Source organism: Rhineura floridana, chromosome 1, assembly GCF_030035675.1.
Source record: "Rhineura floridana isolate rRhiFlo1 chromosome 1, rRhiFlo1.hap2, whole genome shotgun sequence".
Classification (NCBI taxonomy): Eukaryota; Metazoa; Chordata; class Lepidosauria; order Squamata; family Rhineuridae; genus Rhineura; species Rhineura floridana.
The window spans coordinates 310,030,502-310,049,143 of NC_084480.1; the positions used below are offsets into that span (position 1 = coordinate 310,030,502).

Genomic DNA, 18,642 nt, shown 5'->3' on the forward strand with positions numbered 1-18,642 from the left:
TTGTCACCGTCACAAGGCGCGAGCACGCCACTTAACAAACGACAACAGCCTCGCGCGCTCTCCAGCCCCCCCAACGGCAAATGTGCGCGCGCGCGCCTCAGGACTCCCCCCCCTCCCCGGTCTTCCCGCCCTTTGCCGTTGACTTCGGCGCGCGAGTCTCAAAACACCATCAATTTCTGGAAGGGGGTGAAGGCTCCTTTCTCCTCCTCCTCCACCAACAGAACTGGGCAAAACAGCCAATCAGACAGTAAGTAACGCTTCCTTCCAGTGACGGCTCGCATCCTACCCAATAAGTAACAAAGGTAGGCGGGCTCGGGCGACGAAGCGAGAAGTCTCGGGCCATGCCGTCACCGCCTTGCTGTGAGGGGCGGGGAGAGGGGCATGGTGTTCTTGAAGCCGTGGGCGTGGCCTGTACGGTTATTTAAAGAGGGCTGCGCCAATTGTTAGCGCTCAGTCTCGGCTCGTAGCCGGGTTGGGTGGTTCGGTTGCGAGGAGAAGCGGCCGCTGTTGCTGCTTTGGATAAGCGGGATTGGGGAAGGCAGGCGCTTGTGGCTTTTCTTGGATGAGCCCGGCTTGGAGGGCGTAACAAGTGTCACTTTTCCCCTCCCTTTTTTGCTGCTTTCTCCTTATCCCGCTCCTTGTTCCGCTTGTCTCCGTGCCGAGGCTGCTTTGCAAGCGAGGATTTATTTGCTCCGCGGCTACCGTTGCACCGTCTGTCCGTGCGTCTTTTCTCTTTCCCCTCCCCTTTTTTGTTTTTTTGCCTGCGTGTAGACGCGCCTGGTCCGGTCCCCCCTCGGGCAGGCGGGTGGGCCATGGAGGAGAAGTACCTGCCCGAGCTGATGGCGGAGAAGGACTCTCTGGATCCGTCCTTCACCCACGCGCTAAGGCTGGTCAACCAAGGTGCGGAAACGCTGCGGGGCCGGCAGAGGCTGGGACTTACCTCGACAGGCGGGAGGAGGAGGAGGAGGAGGAGGAGGTGGGGGAAAGGGTCTGGGTTGTTGGGGGGGGCGGATATATTTTGTTCCATTTTCTGGACCAAGCGATGTAATCCGATGCACGTCTACTCGGAAGTAAGTAAATGGGTTTTAATCATAGGAAAGTAGATGCAGGAGTGCACCCTAAATCTTACTACTATTATTGTTTTGTTAGGGGGAAGTGTGTGAATAATGAGAAAGGGAGACAATGCGCTTGGAAACAGGAAGGGGGCGGTTCTCGGGGCCGTGTGCTCACCCTGGGGGTACTTGCTCCGGCGCGGTGCCTTTTAAATGCAGGGAGCGGATGGGACCTCCGCAGGACATCTGCCTTGAAACCGGCGGCGCGCATACTTTGGAAGCAACTCCGGCTTACGGCATGAACTGGGGCAGGCTTCCGAGTAAACCTGGGGCGGATTGGGGGGGCAGTTTCGCTCTCTGGGGTGACAGGTTGCATTTCTTTAGCGGCTTACACGACACCTCAAGGTGCTAAAAAGTGCTTCGTAGCTGTCCGCTCCGTAATGCTCACAATCTTTCTGCAAGGTAGGTCGCTGTTGCTATCCCCATATTGTAGATCTGGGGTGTGTGTGAGCTGGGTTGGAAGGTTGGTTTTCCACCCGATGAGGTCCCCATAGAGTTGAGATTAGAGTCGGGGGCTTGCGGCATCCTGGGTGTCGCGGCGCGAAGCTGATATCGTAGGCGCAGCGATGTGGGGTAGTTCTAGCTATGGCTGTGAGGCGGGTTAGGGTGAGCTTCCACGTTTAGAGGCAGTACGCCTTTGAATGCCCGTTGCTGAGGGCAAACTGGAGAAGGCGGCGTTGGTCTCATGTTTTCCCTGCCAGCTTCCTGCAGACACCTGGCTGCCACTGTTAGGGATACTGGACTGGCGTCTGGTGTGGTTTGGCGAGGTTGGCTTTGTTATCTTTTGAGACAACAGGAAGAAGTATGTTAATTATTTCAAGTGGACTGAGTTGGAGTTTTGTAAGAAAAAGAAAAACCACTTGAGTGACTGTCATGTCACTCCAACATGTCTCCAAAGGGGAGATGGTGCTAGCAGAGGGATTTTTAGTGGTGGACATCCTCAGTGAGATTCAAGGGGTAAGTTTGTGGAATGAGAAGAGAGCATATTGCCTGAGGGTGGGTGCTGTGAGGGTGACTTCTTCCAAGTATGGAACCTTTAGAAATGCAGGCCACACACCCTGCTGACGTCCACAATACCTTGTGGACGTGCAAGGAGAGCTGACAGTTCCTCAGTGAGCCTGGGAGTTCTCAGACAAAAGTTTGTTCTGTGACAACTTCCATTATAAGTTTTGAGCAGGTGGATCTTGAAGACAAATGGGGAACAAACATATATAGAAGGCATTTTAGAAATGTGCTGCATGAGGGATGATCTTGGTGCAGGTCCTGATTCTAGGGGAGGTGCCGTTGGTAAATAATTGGAACATTTCTCCTGATACCTTGCGTTTTTTTGGGGTAGGGTAGGCACTCTGCATTTACAGGAGTATGGGTAATGATTTTGAAAGTGAGGGTGGGTGAGTGATCTGTTGGAACAAAAAATATGCATGGTTGGACCGCTCTTGCCTTGAGGTAGGGAATAAGGCAAGTTTATGCTCTAGAAACTTTAGGGCTTGGGTAGTGGTGGTTAAAAGGTGGTTGCCCAGATTGAAGACAGGGTTGAGCTCTCTGGGGAGTGGAGTCAACATGTGATGCAGTAGATGGCTTTGCAGTGTGTGCGTGAGAGAGATTTACCACCCTTTGGCAAATGGTCCTGTGGAGTACTGTGCTTTGAGGTGTTGGGGACATGAAAATGCATTGGAAGTGGTCATTATGGGAGGTGTTCTCTAGAAACTGAGGATCTGATGTGCAAGAAAACACCATGACGTGCAGCAGGTAATGATACCTGGAGTCCCTTGAGAATCTAGTGTGTGTTTGTTCCCTTGAACAGGCTGGGAAAAGGGTTGCAAGATTGGTGATTCACATATCTTCCCTCTTTGCTAGCCTGAGCAGGTGCTTTCATCTTGCCTGCCTTTGATGTAGCATCTGCATGGAGAATTTGCCATGGTGGGGATCAAGTGGCACACTCCACAGCCTGTTTTTTCCCTCCCTCCTTTGGTTCTTGCCAGTTCCCCAGTGGGGAAGTAGGGAGCCTGGCTGGTGAGTCAATGTGTTTCATCCCTGGTGGATCCAATCTTGGGGGAATGTACCTGCTGCCCCAGGAATTTTTCCCTTGATTTGGGCAGTGGTCTGAATTATTAAGTTCTCTGGAGTGGAAGCAACCATCTCTTGCCTCCAGTGTTCCATAGCATTTTGGAATATGAGGAGATGTGGTAAACAATACAACTGTGAAGTTGATGTCTTTTTCTATGGACTCTGTTGCTGCAACATTAAAAGGGAGTCCGACATTTTGAGGCTAGTAACTGGAGAAAAACCAATTTTCTGCTCATTTTGGTAGAGAGGGTGTTAAAAGGCTTATTGCACAAGTAAATAGCTCTTCCAACATTTGCTCTCTAGGCATCTTAAATAGTCTCAAGAAAGGAAGCAGCCAATCATCTGCAGTTCCTAATCATTGTTGCATCTTCAGGAGATTAGGGATGGTTTTTTTTGGGGGGGGAATACTTCAGTTTTGTAAGTCATGGTTGTTAGAAAACAACAACACACAATTCTCAGTTTGACTATTTTCTCATGACCTTGATGTTTCATGTTGCTGTTGGCCAGTATATGCATGGGAGAAACATGCTGGATGTCTGATCACCAGCAGAGTAGCCTTCTTTACCTAGGAAATTGGGAATAACAAATACGACTTCTAATAAAGAATAGGTTTCTAGCACCTGCCAAAGCTTAAGTGATGCTTTGTTTGAAGCTCTTCTATGACAAGGCTCTCAAAAGGATATTTTATATAAAGCTTTCTATAAAAATGCTTTAATAACTTAAGATAGCTGTTGAATCCTGTCCCCCCCCCCCAAAAAAAGCCCCTGTCGTCAAAATGTTTGCATGGAAGCAAGCCCCACCGAGTTCAATAGGAATTGCTTGCTAGCTTGTTGATGATTGTTGCAACATCTAGGACAGATTTGCATCTTTAAAAATCTTTGAGTACCAAGTAATGGACAATGCAGTATATTCTGATGGCTCTCACAACTTGGCATTTGCATATTTTTTTGACACCTCTCAGTAGGAACTGCCAAATGTTCCCAGAAGAGAGGTGCTTTTCCACTGACTGCATGCGTGATCTGTCTGGGACATGTTTGTGATAGACAGCCAATTGTTCATAACAATGTGTAGCTAATGCTCGGACATACTTTGGAAAAGTGGACAGTAGGTCTAGCAACTGCTCTGATAGCTAAGCAGGGCCTCCCTGTTCCAAGAGGTATGCTATTGAATGCTGTTTGCAGGGAGCAACAGTTGGGGATGCCTATTGTCTTTATGCCCTGCTTAAGGGCACAAAGGATCTTACACAGGATGCTGGATAAGATACTTTATTTTTAGTGGCGTTGTTTTAACTTTTATGTGTTTGCTGCCCTGAACTCCTTTGGGAGGAAGGATGGGATGTACGTTTAATAAATAAAAAATAAACCTTTGGTACAAGGGGCTTCTGTGTTAGACTAATGCCAACATCAGTTCAGTTATGGAGCAGTTCATTCTGATACAGGCTATTAAAACTGTACAGAGCGCTGTGTCTTTCCTTCACAGAAGACTTCATAGCATTACATTCTGCACAGTATTAGGACCCTTAGTCTCCGTTGATAACATTTGCAGGGCTAGCTCCAGGTTTCTGGGGGCCCTTGGGCACAGGCTATCAATGGGCCCCTTGTCCCCTTGCTTTCTTTCTCAGCCCACACTCCTCCCTCTTGGCTCTATCCTTTAAAGTAAAACAATTCTTGACCTAGGTAAGCCTCTCCCTACTTCCCCCTCCCCTTTAGACCTGGCTAAGCCACCTCTCACTTTTCTGTCTCCCCTTTAGACCAGCCTGTCAGGAATGTTTCTCTGCAGTTTGCCTGAGCTGCTCCCTGTCACTGCATTGGTGTCCCAGGCAGGCACCCCTCTATTGCTTGGAGGAAAGGAAGGTTTTGCAGTAATAATGCCATGGACTCTAATGAATCGGCTCCATGGCTCGTGCAGACCACTGCCCAGTCTATGCCTGGTCTTGCCTGCTTTCACACTACCACCCCCACCCAGCCTGGAAGAAAAGGAGGCCTCCTAGCAGCAACACTGAGGCCTCCCATGAACTGGCTCTGTAGGTCGCCCTGGAAGTTGCTTACTTGCTCAGCTTGCCTTCCTTCCACTGCATGCTCACTTTCTTTCTTTCTTTCTTTACCCATCCTTCTCCCCTTGGGCTGGGGCCAGTGAGGTGACCCTCTGATCTCCTGCGCCAATGTCCCACCTGGCCCTCTGCTAGAGCCAGGCCTGAACATTTGTTAAGTGGTGGTGGTGATGGAGTTGAATGTAGCATTAGCACAAAGGAAATACCCATGTGAATTTTTTTCTGACAAACTGATTCAGGTGTAGCTTAAATTCAGGAATTTAAGTCGGTATCTTTTAAAAGTTTATTTTTGCAAGAATGAGCAACTTGCCACAGGCAACTTGACATAAGAGGTAATCTATACTTCTGAACAGAATATCTTTTGCATTGTAAGATCCTCTGGGTTCATTAGGACTTTGTCACCAGTGAAGACTACTGTTTTGGTTCTGCTGGGATCTAACCTTAAAATGACATTGGTAACAAAGGAGACATTTTTTAAAAATGCTGTTAACTTCTCTCTACATCCTAGAATTTGAGGTTGCCCACTAAAGTTGGCCATTTGTGGCTTTAAGATAGATAGAAGAAAGGACCCTGTGCAACACATTTAACTTGTGGAATCACTGCCATGATAATTAAATGAATTTTCCATGTTCAGGAACAGTGTACCTGTAACTGTCTGATATTAGCGGAAGGCTGTTGCATTTATTCCCTGTTTATACATTACCCAGAGGCATCAACTTCTAGAAACCAAATGTTTGAACACATGGACCTTGGTGAGATCAAGCAGCACTCTTTAAGAGGTTGTGCTGTGGTTTTGCTTTTAAACAGCAAATGGTGGCCAATAAATTTTATTGAGGATGCAGGTAAAAGCATGCTCAATTCCTTATGGTGAGCATATGACTGGTTTTGTCCAACAGTGAACCAAAATTGAATGAAGAATAAGTGTGTTTCCTGAATGCAGGCTGCTGCAACTCTAGGTTTACTAGTGTGGGGCATGCTTGCTGGGAAATACAAATCAGTACAACTTATAAAATAGGCTGACTTTTGGTGTTGGGAGAAAAATAAGAATGGAAAGCTAAGATTTAGACTTAGCAATAACAGATTAGGTTTATCTTTTAGGGGTATTAATACAAACCTAAAAAGGTCTTTAAAAAGTTGGACGAAACTCCCATTTATAATCTAATTTGCATATTCTTGCATCTCTGTTAATCTTGGAATGAAACTTTGGGGTATGCGAGTGTGGAGAGCTGTTGGTAATGCTGAACTTAATGCATCTGTCTAGGTTTCTGCAAGAGCAGTTTTGCAATGATGAATCACTGAAGAATTTCTCCTAGTATTTACTGAACAAAGCACTGTAGCCCAAACGTACTGCCTCAATTAAAAGGCAGGCTTATGTAACCTTTAAAACTGCCAGGCTGCAAGATGACCCTGTATACATGTTTCAGATTTAAGAGTGTGAAGCAGTTACTGGGTGAAAGGAAATGACAAGCAAACTTCTTCTTTTTTTGCAAGGAAGAAGATGAGATCTTTTTAAAGAACAGTATATATGTTATAATGGAACTAGGATCAAATGCTTGTTTGTATAAAATAATTACTCCAACAGGGTATAGATGCACATTGAAATGCTAGGGTGTTGAAGCTTTCACTCACCCAAAATATCATTCAATCTTGGCGTGCTAATCAGTTTAGTAGCATTAGTTCTTCTGGATCTGGTTTTGTGCCAGTATACTCAAGTGACAGTCAGAGCTAGAAGTGCATTTTATTGATAGCAGAAATTACATCCCATTTTCCCTTTAAAAGAAGCAACTCAAAACTGCTGGTAAAGTGTAAAAACAGGGAACAACAATGAAAATAACAATCTCATCATTGAAAACAAGTTAACAAAAATAACCCAAGACTATAATTTCCAGTACTGATAAAACAAACAACCAGTGCTAACAATAGATTACAATTAGGTCAAGTAGCAACAGGATTAAAGGCTTGTTTAAAGCAGAATGTCTTTGAAACTCTGGTGGAACACAAAGAGGAAGTTGGCTTGACCTCTTGGGCCCAAGAATTTCACATACACAAGGTGCGGCCACAGAGAAGGCCCTCTTGCATATTAACACCAGCAGTGCATCATAAGGCAATGGGCACCTCATCAGTTTACCTTAAAGGACAAAGAGATTTATGGTTGAGCAGATGACTGTTCACATAGCCAAGATATCAGCCCACTTCTAGGTACCTTATTGTAAATGACCATGAATTACATGAGAAAGTGCTGTTGACCAGTCTTGTGCAGATTCAGTGGTGGTGAAGTAAGCTTTCCTCACTACAACCAGTGTAGTGCTGAAAATGATGCACCTTGTTCAGTTGAAGTTGTTTTGCGTCTTCTTCCATGACTGCTCTAGGTGTCTCTTTTGTTGTTTCATTGCCAAGAGATTCCTAGGAAACCAGGGAGCTGCGCCAGTCAGTTCATGGGGATCTAGCTTAGTTACTTGTGTGGCTTCATCACTGCAATGTGTATTTACAGTGGTAGTCTTCAGACCCAAATATGCATTAGTGGACCCATTCCTTAATTTTTTACCATATACTTATATTGTGATATTGCAGATTTTGTGACCCACCTTAGATCAGGCCATGGCCCAGTAGTGGGTCCTGACCAAGCAGTTGGAGACCAGTGGTTTAGTGGTTGGGGCACAGTCAGATATAAATTGGTGGCTGACTGGGTGGACTGTAACCTAACGTACATACAGTAGTACCTGCATATTCAAGTACAAATCTACATCTTGAGTTGCTACAAATCGGGGTTTCTAGTAGCATTATTTAGGTCAGGGGAACAAGTCTTTGTGGCATTAAGTAAACATTTGTTGAACTACTGCAAGTGATCTCACAATTAGCAATAGATTCCTATCTACCTCCTCCTTGTGCTTTGGGACACAACTTTGTAGTTAAAGGTGCTAATTTTGGAAGCTTACATGGTTTGGGTGTTGCATTTTAGGAAATTGCCATTTCCTGTTGTAACTAATCTAGGAAGGGCTTGTTGTATTTGCCTTCTTAAGGACTAGCCCTAAGGTAATTAGCACTTTGGCTGAAAGTGCTTGTGTGTGCCACAGTTCTGCCAAGTTTTGTGGATTTGCAGGATTGTAAAACTGAATAGTGTAACAGACCCTACTGTTCCCCAGATATTTTTAACAATGTCCATGGAAAGTGCCCAGAGCTATCTCAATTTTACCTTAATGCACTGCAGATAGTACTCTCAAATACTGAGCTTTACTTTGGTGGCCAGTTTGCCCACTCCTAATGCTGGCCTTGGCCTTTACTATTGGAAAATAGGTTTAGTGTTACGAAGCAGGTTTTTTCTTGGTGCTGTGTTTGGAGCCAGTGTGGTGTAGTGGTTAAGGTGCTGGACTATGACCTGGGAGACCAGGGTTCAAATCCCCACACAGCCATGAAGCTCACTGGGTGACTTTGGGCCAGTCACTGCCTCTCAGCCTCAGGGGAAGGCAATGGTAAACCACATCTGAACACCGCTTACCATGAAAATCCTATTCATAGGGTTGCCATAAGTCATAATCGACTTGAAGGCAGTTCATTTCATTTTCATGTTTGGAGTTGGTTCTATGCAAAAGCAAGCTAACTCCCCCCTTTGAAGACCATTGAAGATATTATTCCACAGGCCTGCCAGAACAGCAAACTGATTAACTTTTCTGCTGATCATATTTTAATTCATGATGGTTGTTGGATTGCACTGGGGATGGACTAATTGGTCTTTTTCCAGTTTGCTACTTTAGTTCATTCTCTCACTTCTGTATTAGTTTGCAAGGTTTTAGGCCTCACAAATGTTTGCATTTAATTATGTATACAAGTCCCATGCTTTTAATTTTCACTCAGTATGCACATTTCTAGATATATTTTGTTAGTATTATTTTTGGGGCAGATCAGTTCACTTCATACTGGGATTTGTAGATATTAAATTCTTCAGGCACCACTAGTCAGCATGCAAACAGTCACTGGGTCAGTTCCTAACATCAGGTAGTAGGATCAGGTGATAGGAAAGACTTTTGCCTGAGATCCTAAAGAGCTTCTGCTAGTAAGGAGTATACCATACTGGGCTCAATAAGGCAGCTTGTTATACATAATGGTTATGCATTATTATACCTTAGTGTAATCTTGAGATTTTCTAGATGAGCTGCATATCTTTAAAAATCATATTAGTTATAATTCCCTCTAACATTGTGGAACTCAAAAGATAAAATATTGAAGTAAAGCAGCTGTTACTTCAGACTGCATTGTTTGAGGGGCAGAAAGAGAATTAGGCTTGCTATCTGCTAATATTGGATTAGTTCTTCAGAACTGCTCTGAACAAACTAGACTATTCCTGATCTCTGTACAATCTTGATAGCTGCATGCATGTATTATGCCAACAGGGTTTATATTGCTTGAGTAGTCTCTATGGCTAGCAAAAATGGCTATGCATATGCATACCTGACTTCTAGAAGCCTAAACTGCCAAAGAGTATATTTAGAAGGTCGCTTCTAATTATTCACTGGCTTCTGAACTGGAATGAGACAAATAGAATTAAAAGGAATTAACTGAAGTGCATAGTTTTTAATGTATAGCTTATTACAATAACAGTACAATCTCTTATTTCCTCACAGTTTCCCTCCCTCCCTCTGTCCTCTTGCCCCATTTGGGAGTGGGGAGTTTTTCATTTCTAATGTTTTGTTGCTTAGTGTGTTATGCAGTGTTCAGGTTCATAAGTTTGGAGGCAATGATGGGCTGGATGTGGGCCAATAAATTGAGGTTGAATCCTGAAAAGACAGAGGTATGGTGTTCATAGTTGTCATGTCTGGGAGGTAGGAAGACAGCCTGTTCTGGGTAGGGTTGCACTCCTTTGGAAGGAGCAGGTCCATAGCTTGGGGGTACTTCTGGAGGCTCAGGTGGCCTCAGTGGCTACGAGTGCCTTTTTCCAGCTTTGGACCCTTTTGGGTAGGGACGATAGTACTCCATGCTCTGGTAACTTCCAGTAGATTATTGGAATGCACTCTGCAAGGGTCTGCCTTTGAAGACCACTCTGAACTTCAACTGGTCCAAAAACAGCAGCCAGATTACTGGCTGGGGTTCTCTTTAGGTCTCATATAACAACTGCATTGGTTGCCAGTTTGTTTTTGGGCCAAATTGAAGGTGCTCACGCTAGTGTTTAAAGCCCTAAATGACTTAGGTCCCAAATATCTGAAAGACCGCCTTCTTTCCTACAGACCCCCTCGGGTGTTGAGATCAGCAGATGGAGCCTTCAGAAGCTTGGGGTGGGGGTGGTCAGAGAGGCGTTCTCTGTGGTGGCCCCTAAGTTGTGAAACTCCCCCCAGTGAGGTACATCTGGCAACTTCACTGTACGGTTTTAGGCGAATGCTGAAGACATACCTGTTTACACTTTGACATGTATATTTAGGACCCACCCTATTTTGGAATTTTTAGGTTCTTAAATTGTTTTTAATGTCATATTTTAAAATTGTTGTAACCCACATGGCACCTTTGGGTGAAGGGCGGGTAATGAATGATGATAATAATAAGTTCAGATAAGGGTGAAGATAAATGAGTGTCAGTGTTCTGTTAAATTGCATGCGCAGAGTCTAGATTTAAAGAATGTCTGGCTCTTGGGAGAACGTTTGTATTTGATAAAGAATCGGAAACATTCCCCACTTGAGTATACAGTTGCCTTACTTCAGCCAAAATTGGGCGTCTGGATCCTATTGATTTCTTCTTGAGTTAAGCATTTGGTTAATCATCTCCCATTGAAATCAGTTATTAGACTTCTAAAAACGTCTAACTTTCAAGCCAGGTGTGTTTCATGTTCACCTTTAAGGATTGTGAAGTACAATAATTTTCTGGTTTATTCATCACATTATACTATAGGCTAAAACAGTTTTCAGCATTGAGACAATGCTCGCTCATGTTTTGTTTGGAACAGGGAACCTGTGCCCCTCCAGATGCTGCTCAACTCCATTTCCCATTGGGCTCACCTGGTATGGCCAAAGGTGTAAGGCAAGGTGGATGGTGTTGTCCAACAACATCTGGAGACTCTGGTTTGTTTCACCTGTGGCAGAAGCAAGGGAGGAGCCAAGCTGGAATTTTTTATCAAGGAGTTAACTAGTGCATGACTTGTTCACATTTAATCTTAGTTTGTTTTAAACTATAGTCTAAGGTAATGTGCAAACTGAGTCTTTGTTTAAAATCTGGATTGAACAGAAATTCATGCCTGCATGTTAAGATTTTCTGAAGTATTGTTAAAACACTTGAAATGTGCTGCTGCTAACTTTTTGTAGAACAGTAGGGGTTCTCCAGGAGATAATGAGAAGAAAATAATACATTTTAAATTGGATCACTGTTTTCCTTGAGCAGAGGAAAAAGAAGCTCTTTAAGAAAAAAAAATCTAATTTTATTCAGCTAACTACCCCATAGAAATCACAATAGGAGCATCAACTGGACTCAGATCTGGCACACATTTGCTTTTAAGTGCTAGAAATAAGGAGATCTGTCAAAAGTAAGTATTGTCTAAGTGTTGAAAAAATGTTTAACATCCTGGAAAGTTAACTGTCAAGAACATGCTGCAAGTCCAATTTTAAGTGATTGATTTAGTTCAATTTAAATTATTAAAAATAAAGTTCATACTAAAATTAGTCTCTGTGCCCTGTGTGTTAGACCTCAAAGGCAGCTTCACTGTTATAGCCCTGCGCACATAATCCTTGATAGTGACATAGTTTGCCTCGTCATAAATCATGCAACAGCTTTGGTATCAACAGGTAACTTTAAGTAACCTGTAGTTTGAACTGTCCTAACACCATTCCTAATGGTGCAAGTCATGTGGGTGATTTTTGGAAAATGGATTTGTAGAATTGTATTGTTTTTTGACTACATAGATGTGGATGATAGTAAAGTGTGTATCTAGTATGAGTTGTCCACGGGAGGTGTGGAAGAAACCCGGGTGGTAGGAAACACCAGATGTGGATGCTGGTAGAGAAACCACTGATCAGCACCATACAATCTCCAGGAGATTGCGGGAGGTCAAATAAAAGTAAGCAGGTGGTGTAAGATTAGAGCCGGTGTCAAAGAAAAAGGAGATAATAGAAGCAATGTGGATTTGTTATGTGCCTTCAAGTTGATCACGACTTAAGGCGACCCAGTGAATCAGTGACCTCCAAGAGCATCTGTCATGAACCACCCTGTTCAGATCTTGTAAGTTCAGGTCTGTGGCTTCCTTTATGGAATCAACACACACACACACACACACACACACACACACACACACACACACACACACACACACACACACACACACACACACACACACACACACACACACACACACACACACACACACACACACACACACACACACACACACACACACACACACACACACACACACACACACACACACACACACACACACACACACACACACACACACACGATGGCGGCCTGGGCTTTGGCTGCGGCCGCAAACACGCCCCTTTGCCCAGCAGGTACCGGGCGCGGAACGGGAATTCTGTCCTTACAGTAGCCTCTTGTGCGGAGTATAGGTTGCACATCAGGACAATCAGATGCTGTGGCACCCCCATTTCTTTTAAAGCATTCCATAGATTTTCATGATCTACACAGTTTGACTTTGCTGTAATCTATAAAGCACAGGGTCATTTTCTTCTGAAATTCCTGGGTCCGTTCCACTATCCAACATATGTTTGCGATATGATCTCTGGTGCCTCTTCCCTTTCTAAATCCAGCTTGGACGTCTGGCATTTCTCGCTCCATATATGGTAAGAACCTTGGTTGTAGAGTCTTGAGGATTACTTTATTTGCATGGGATATTAAGGCAATAGTTCGATAATTACTGCATTCTCTGGGATCCCCTTTCTTTGGAATTGGGATGTATATTGAACGCTTCCAGTCTTTGGGCCATTGTTTAGTTTTCCATATTTATTGACAGATTTTTTGTGAACATTTGGACAGATTCAGTCTCAGTAGTTTGTAGCAACTCTATTGGTATGCCATCTATTCCTGGTGATTTGTTTCTTCCAAGTATTTTAAGAGCAGCTTTCACCTCACATTTTAAAATTTCTGGTTCTTCATGATACGATTCTTCCATGAATGAATCTGTTATCCTTGCATCTCTTTTATAGAGTTTTTAAGTGTATTGCTTCTATCTTCCTTTTATTTCATCTCGATCAGTCAGTGTGTTCCCCTGTTGATTATTCAATATCCCAACTCTTCGTTTAAATTTGCCTTTCATTTCTCTTATCTTCTGGAATAGGGCTCTTGTTCTACCCTTGTTGTCCTCTTCTATTTCTATACAATAACTATTGTAATAGTTCTTTGTCCCTACGTACTAGTTGCTGTATTGTTGCATTTAGGGTTCTGACTGTGTTTCTATCTCCTTTTGCTTTTGCTTTCCTTCTCTCTTTAACCATTTTAAGAGTTTCTTCAGTCATCCGTTGAGGTCTGTCTTTCTTTTTAACTAGAGGTATTGTCTTTTTGCATTTTTCCCCTGATAATGTCTCTGACTTCACTCCATAGTTCTTCTGGTTCTCTGTCAACTAAGTTTAAAGCCTCAGACCTGTTCCTCATTTGATTTTTATATTCCTCTGGGATGTTATTTAAATTGTATTTTGGCATTATGACTGCTTTGTTGTTCTTCTTTAGCTTTATTCTGATTTTCAATATGACCAGTTCATGATCTGTACTGCAGTCTGCTCCTGGTCTTCTTTTCACAGAAAGTATGGAACTTCATCTTCTGCTACCAATTATCTAATCAATTGGATTCCTATATTGACCCATTTGATGATGTCCAGGTGTACAATTGTCTTTTTGGTTGCTCAAAAAATGTGTTTGCAAGAAACAAATTATTGGCTTCACAGAATTCAATAAGTCTTTCTCCTGCTTCATTTCTACCTCCTAAGCCCCATTTCCGCACAGCTCCTAGTTCTTCTCTGTTCCCTACTTTTACATTCCAGTCCCCCAAATTATTCGCACACCTTGTTTTGGTGTGTGATCAATTCCTTCTTGTACGTCTGCGTAAAATCTCTCCAATTCTTCTTCTTCTGCGTTTGATGTTGGAGCGTAGACTTGGATGGTGGTTGTGTTGATAGGTTTCCCATTTAATCTCATTGATATCACTCCCTCGGACCTTGCGTTGTAGCTCCTAATTGCTCTTGCTACATCACTTCTCACTATTAACGCAACCCCGTTTCTTCTTAATTTCTCATTTCCTGCATAAAATATTTTGTAGTTGCCTGATTGAAAATGTCCCATTCCAGTCCATTTTAATTCACTCATGCCAAGTATTGTAATGTTGATACGCTCCATTTTTTGCTTGACAATTTCTAGCTTTCCCTGGTTCATGCTTTTCAAATTCATGTTCCTATTGTGTGCGTCGTACAACTCCGGACTCTCCTTTTGCATCTGTGTGCATCAACCTCTGGGCTTCCTTTCACCTTTGACCCAGCTGCGTCATTAGTCACAGCGCTACTCGTACTTGTCCTTTGTTTTTCCCCAGTAGCTCAGTGAGTTCCTTCTGACCTGGGGTCTCATCTTCCAGCACTATCTCATGTTGCATTTTGGATAGTCTGTTCATAGGGTTTTCATGGTAAAAGGTATTCAGAGGTGGTTTACCATTGCCTTCCTCTGAGTTTGGATGCATCTTAGTCTGGTGTCTCAGCTGTGACCATTCCGCCTTGGGTGCCCCTACTGGGAGTCTAGCCTCTTTGTCTAGACTCCTGACGGCATTGCTCTCAGCTTCTTCAACACTCTCAAACCCCTTCACCACGTTAAGGTGTGCACCCTAGAAGGGGATTAGAGCAAATGTCAAAGAAAAAAGAGACAATAGAAGCAATCTGGATAGAGGAGAAGAAATAAGCGACTGAGCTGCAAATATGCAAATGGGGGCTAAGACGCTTCTCCGGCATGCAAAAACAGACATGCCCATAGGAGCAGGCATTTCATGGCACGTGTGCCTCTGTTTAGGTTGATTTATGGCATAAATGCCCTGCTCTTTGAAGAGCCCGCAATGACTTCCAGGTAATTTCGCATCCAGGAGGCTTCTGGACTAGGCCTGGTTTATTAGTATAACTCTGCCTTTTTACTATTCTTTGGTACGTGGTGATTCCTACTAAGCCATCTACCAAATTTTAATGTAGAATCTATCTGCATCACTGAATAGTATATGACAGATGTGGTGTATCTTTGATCCTCCTGATGTAGTTGAACTATGGCTGGCATCATACTTGGTCATTGGCTGCTTGCTGGGGCTAATGGGAGTTGTAGTTCAGGAACATGTGGAGGGCAAAAGGTTCCCCACACTTTGTGTATGGTAGCTTTGCCTTTATTCTGAATAATGCAATGTTTAACTTTTGGAGCTAGATGTAATAATTGTGTGTTAACACCAAAATGCATAGGATGAGCATTCAGGTCTTCTTTCTCCAGCTTCTCTTCTTGGCCATTTTAATTTTCCAAGCAGGATTGTGTATTTGCTACGTATGTTGAAATAGTTCTGCTGGTCTTTCCTAAGTCCATGGGGTCTGTTCATTTAGATCATCAGTTAGAATTGCTGGGTGAAATAAAGATAATTCAAGTCACAAGTTTCTACTTTGTGAATCATGTGTTTTACTCATACTAATTGGTTGCTGTATCAAACACGTTGGCTGGCAGACAAGTAAGTGTTATACTTCTTTGGGAAAAAATTCAAAAGAATAAAAAATCTGCTGATGCCTTTTTTGTATTTCAGTTATATTTGATTAGATAAGGGGCAGCTGGAAACTAAGCAAAATGACTTGCATGAAAATAAGGCCACAGTTCAGTACTAGGTTAAGTGCCTGAACTGTGTCCAGAACTTTACAGAAGCAAAAGTAGTGTTTCTCTACTAGGTAGAAAGTAAAATTCCATGTTGACTTCAGTAAAAAATGTTCGTCATAGACTGTAGTAATTGCCAGCAGTATCATATTTAAATGAATCACCGTAGAATATTTCCCTGTGTTTTTTCTTTAAAGTGTAAGATTTAATTCAGTGTACTAAAGAATTGTGATACCAATTTTAAGAAATGACTATAAAAACTAACATTTGTATTCATGTTTCACTTTAAAGCCAGTAACTCTTAAAGTGGCATGTTCTCTGAAATCTTAAAAAAACAAACAAGCCCAACATTAAGTATCACTATTGTTATCCATCATGGCCTTGCATTTGTTAATGGAATTGCACAAGAGCATGTTTTTCTGAATTTGTTCCACAGCTAGCTGGCAGTTTATCCCCCTTCCTTGGCAAGTTGGGCTAGGCTAGTTCTAGAGTAACTTGTGCTAAGGGTGAAATTGCCAAAGAAGCAAAGCTGTTTTCACTAACTCCTACAAATCTCTCTCTAATCTGGAATCTGTGTGAATGTCATAATAAGAAAGGAAATAGACCTTAAGCGAATAGCTTGTTAGTTCTGACTGCATAATATTATCAGAAAAGCTGGAGAGAGGACAGTTGGAACTGGAGGCCTCACAGTTGGTCATGGTACATCATATTAGGCTGAATTTACCTTTTGTCATAGAATGCAGGGCTGTGGAGTCGGTACATCAAACCTTCGACTCCGACTCCTCTATTTTTCTACTGTCCGACTCTGACTCCTTCATAAATGGCAAATGTATATTGATTTATGTTAAAATGTTAATATTAAAATATTTTATTTTGAAGCTGGAGTCAGTGCATTTCTGTCGACTCAGACTCCAACTCAAAATTGCTTCCGACTCCACGACTCCGACTTCACAGCCCTGATAGAATGTTTCCCAGAGACAGCTTGTTTATCCAACATTTGCTGGAAAGCTTTTGGCATAGGCATCACATCTAAGTATTTTAAAATACAGAAAAAATGGAATCTTCACTTCCCAAAGAAATGATCTACCAGCATGGTGAACCTTTCCAGATCAAGTAATGAACCTTCATGTTCTAAAGTGGTTCCCTGTTTAATTTCTGCTCAAACAAGTGTCTTGAGAAAAACAGTAGTGCAAAGTTGCCAAGTTTGTTCATGGGAATGGGAGCCTCCATGCACAGGGATGTCCAGTGCACCCTTTGAAAACTGGCTTACACTTGTCTAATGAAAGGGAAATATTGATATCATTTTAAATACTAAAACAGCACCCCCCATTGTCTTCTCTGTTGTGGATTACACAAGAAGGAATGGATTCAAGACTTTCGCTGAAGGCTTCCAGAGTGCCCAAAGCACCTTCCACCAACCTAATTGTTTCAGACTAAAATCGCCATCATTCTCAGCCACCCCAGATATGCTGGCTGGAGCTGATGGGAGTTGAAGTCCAGGCATCTGGAGGCGCACCAATTTGGCAACTGCTGGCCTGTTGCTCTTATGTGCCTTCAACTCGATCATGACTCATGGTGACCCTATGAATCAGGGACCTCCAATAGCATCTGTCATGAACCACCCTGTTCAGATCTTGTAAGTTCAGGTCTGTGGCTTTCTTTATGGAATCAATCCATCTCTTGTTTGGCCTTCCTCTTTTTCTACTCCCCTCTGTTTTCCCCAGTATTACTGTCTTTTCTAGTGAATCATGTGTTCTCATGATGTGTCCAAAGTATGATAACCTTAGTTTTATCATTTTAGTTTCTAGTGATAGTTCTGGTTTAATTTATTCTAACACCCAGTTATTTATCTTTTCTGCAGTCCATGTTATGCTCAAAGCTGCCCTCCAACACCACATTTCAAATGAGTTTATTTTTCTCTTATCCGCCTTTTTCACTGTCCAGCCTTCACATCCATACATAGAGATTGGGAATACCATGGTCTGAATGATCCTGACTTTAGTGTTCAGTGATACATCTTTGCATTTGAGGACCTTTTCTAGTTCTCTCATAGCTGCCCTCATCCTAGCCTTCTTCTGATTTCTTGGGGATTGTCTCCATTTTGGTTAATGACTGTGCCAAGGTATTGATAATCCTTGACAAGTTCAATGTCCTCATTGTCAACTTTAAAGTTGCATAAATCTGTTGTCGTTACTTTATTCTTTTTGATGTTCAGCTGTAGTCCTGCTTTTGTGCTTTTCTCTGGTAACTTTCAGCAGCATTTGTTTCAAATCATTACTGGTTTCTGCTAGTAGTATGGTATTGTCTGCATATTTTAAATTATTGATGTTTCTCCTTCCAGTTTTCACATCTCCTTCATCTTGGTCCAATCCCGCTTTCCGTATATGTTCTACGTGTAGATTAAACAAGTAGGTTGATAAAATACACCCCTGTCTCACACCCTTTCCAATGGGGAACCAATTGGTTTCTCCATAATCTGTCCTTACAGTAGCCTCTTGTGCAGAGTATAGGTTGCGCATCAGGACAACCAATTGCTGTAGCACTCCCTTCTCTTAAGTCATTCCATAGTTTTTCATGATCTACACAGTCAAAGGCTTTGCTGTAATCTCT

The 18,642-nt window shown here is 42.8% G+C and overlaps 1 protein-coding gene across 3 annotated transcripts in view; it reads left to right on the forward strand.

Annotated features, from left to right (window-relative positions):
- Nucleotides 1–438: 438 nt before the first annotated feature.
- Nucleotides 439–18,642, forward strand: part of KHDRBS3 (KH RNA binding domain containing, signal transduction associated 3) — a 145,154-nt gene continuing 126,950 nt past the window's right edge. For 2 of the 3 annotated variants that reach the window (XR_009760222.1, XM_061606987.1), the window contains exon 1: nucleotides 439–900. Coding sequence is in view for 2 of the 3 variants with exons in the window: in XM_061606987.1 (XP_061462971.1) it covers nucleotides 813–900 (88 nt within the window). In the remaining variant the exon portion in view is untranslated. The remainder of the gene's footprint in view (nucleotides 901–18,642) is intronic. The other variant, XM_061606985.1, reaches the window with a different exon arrangement.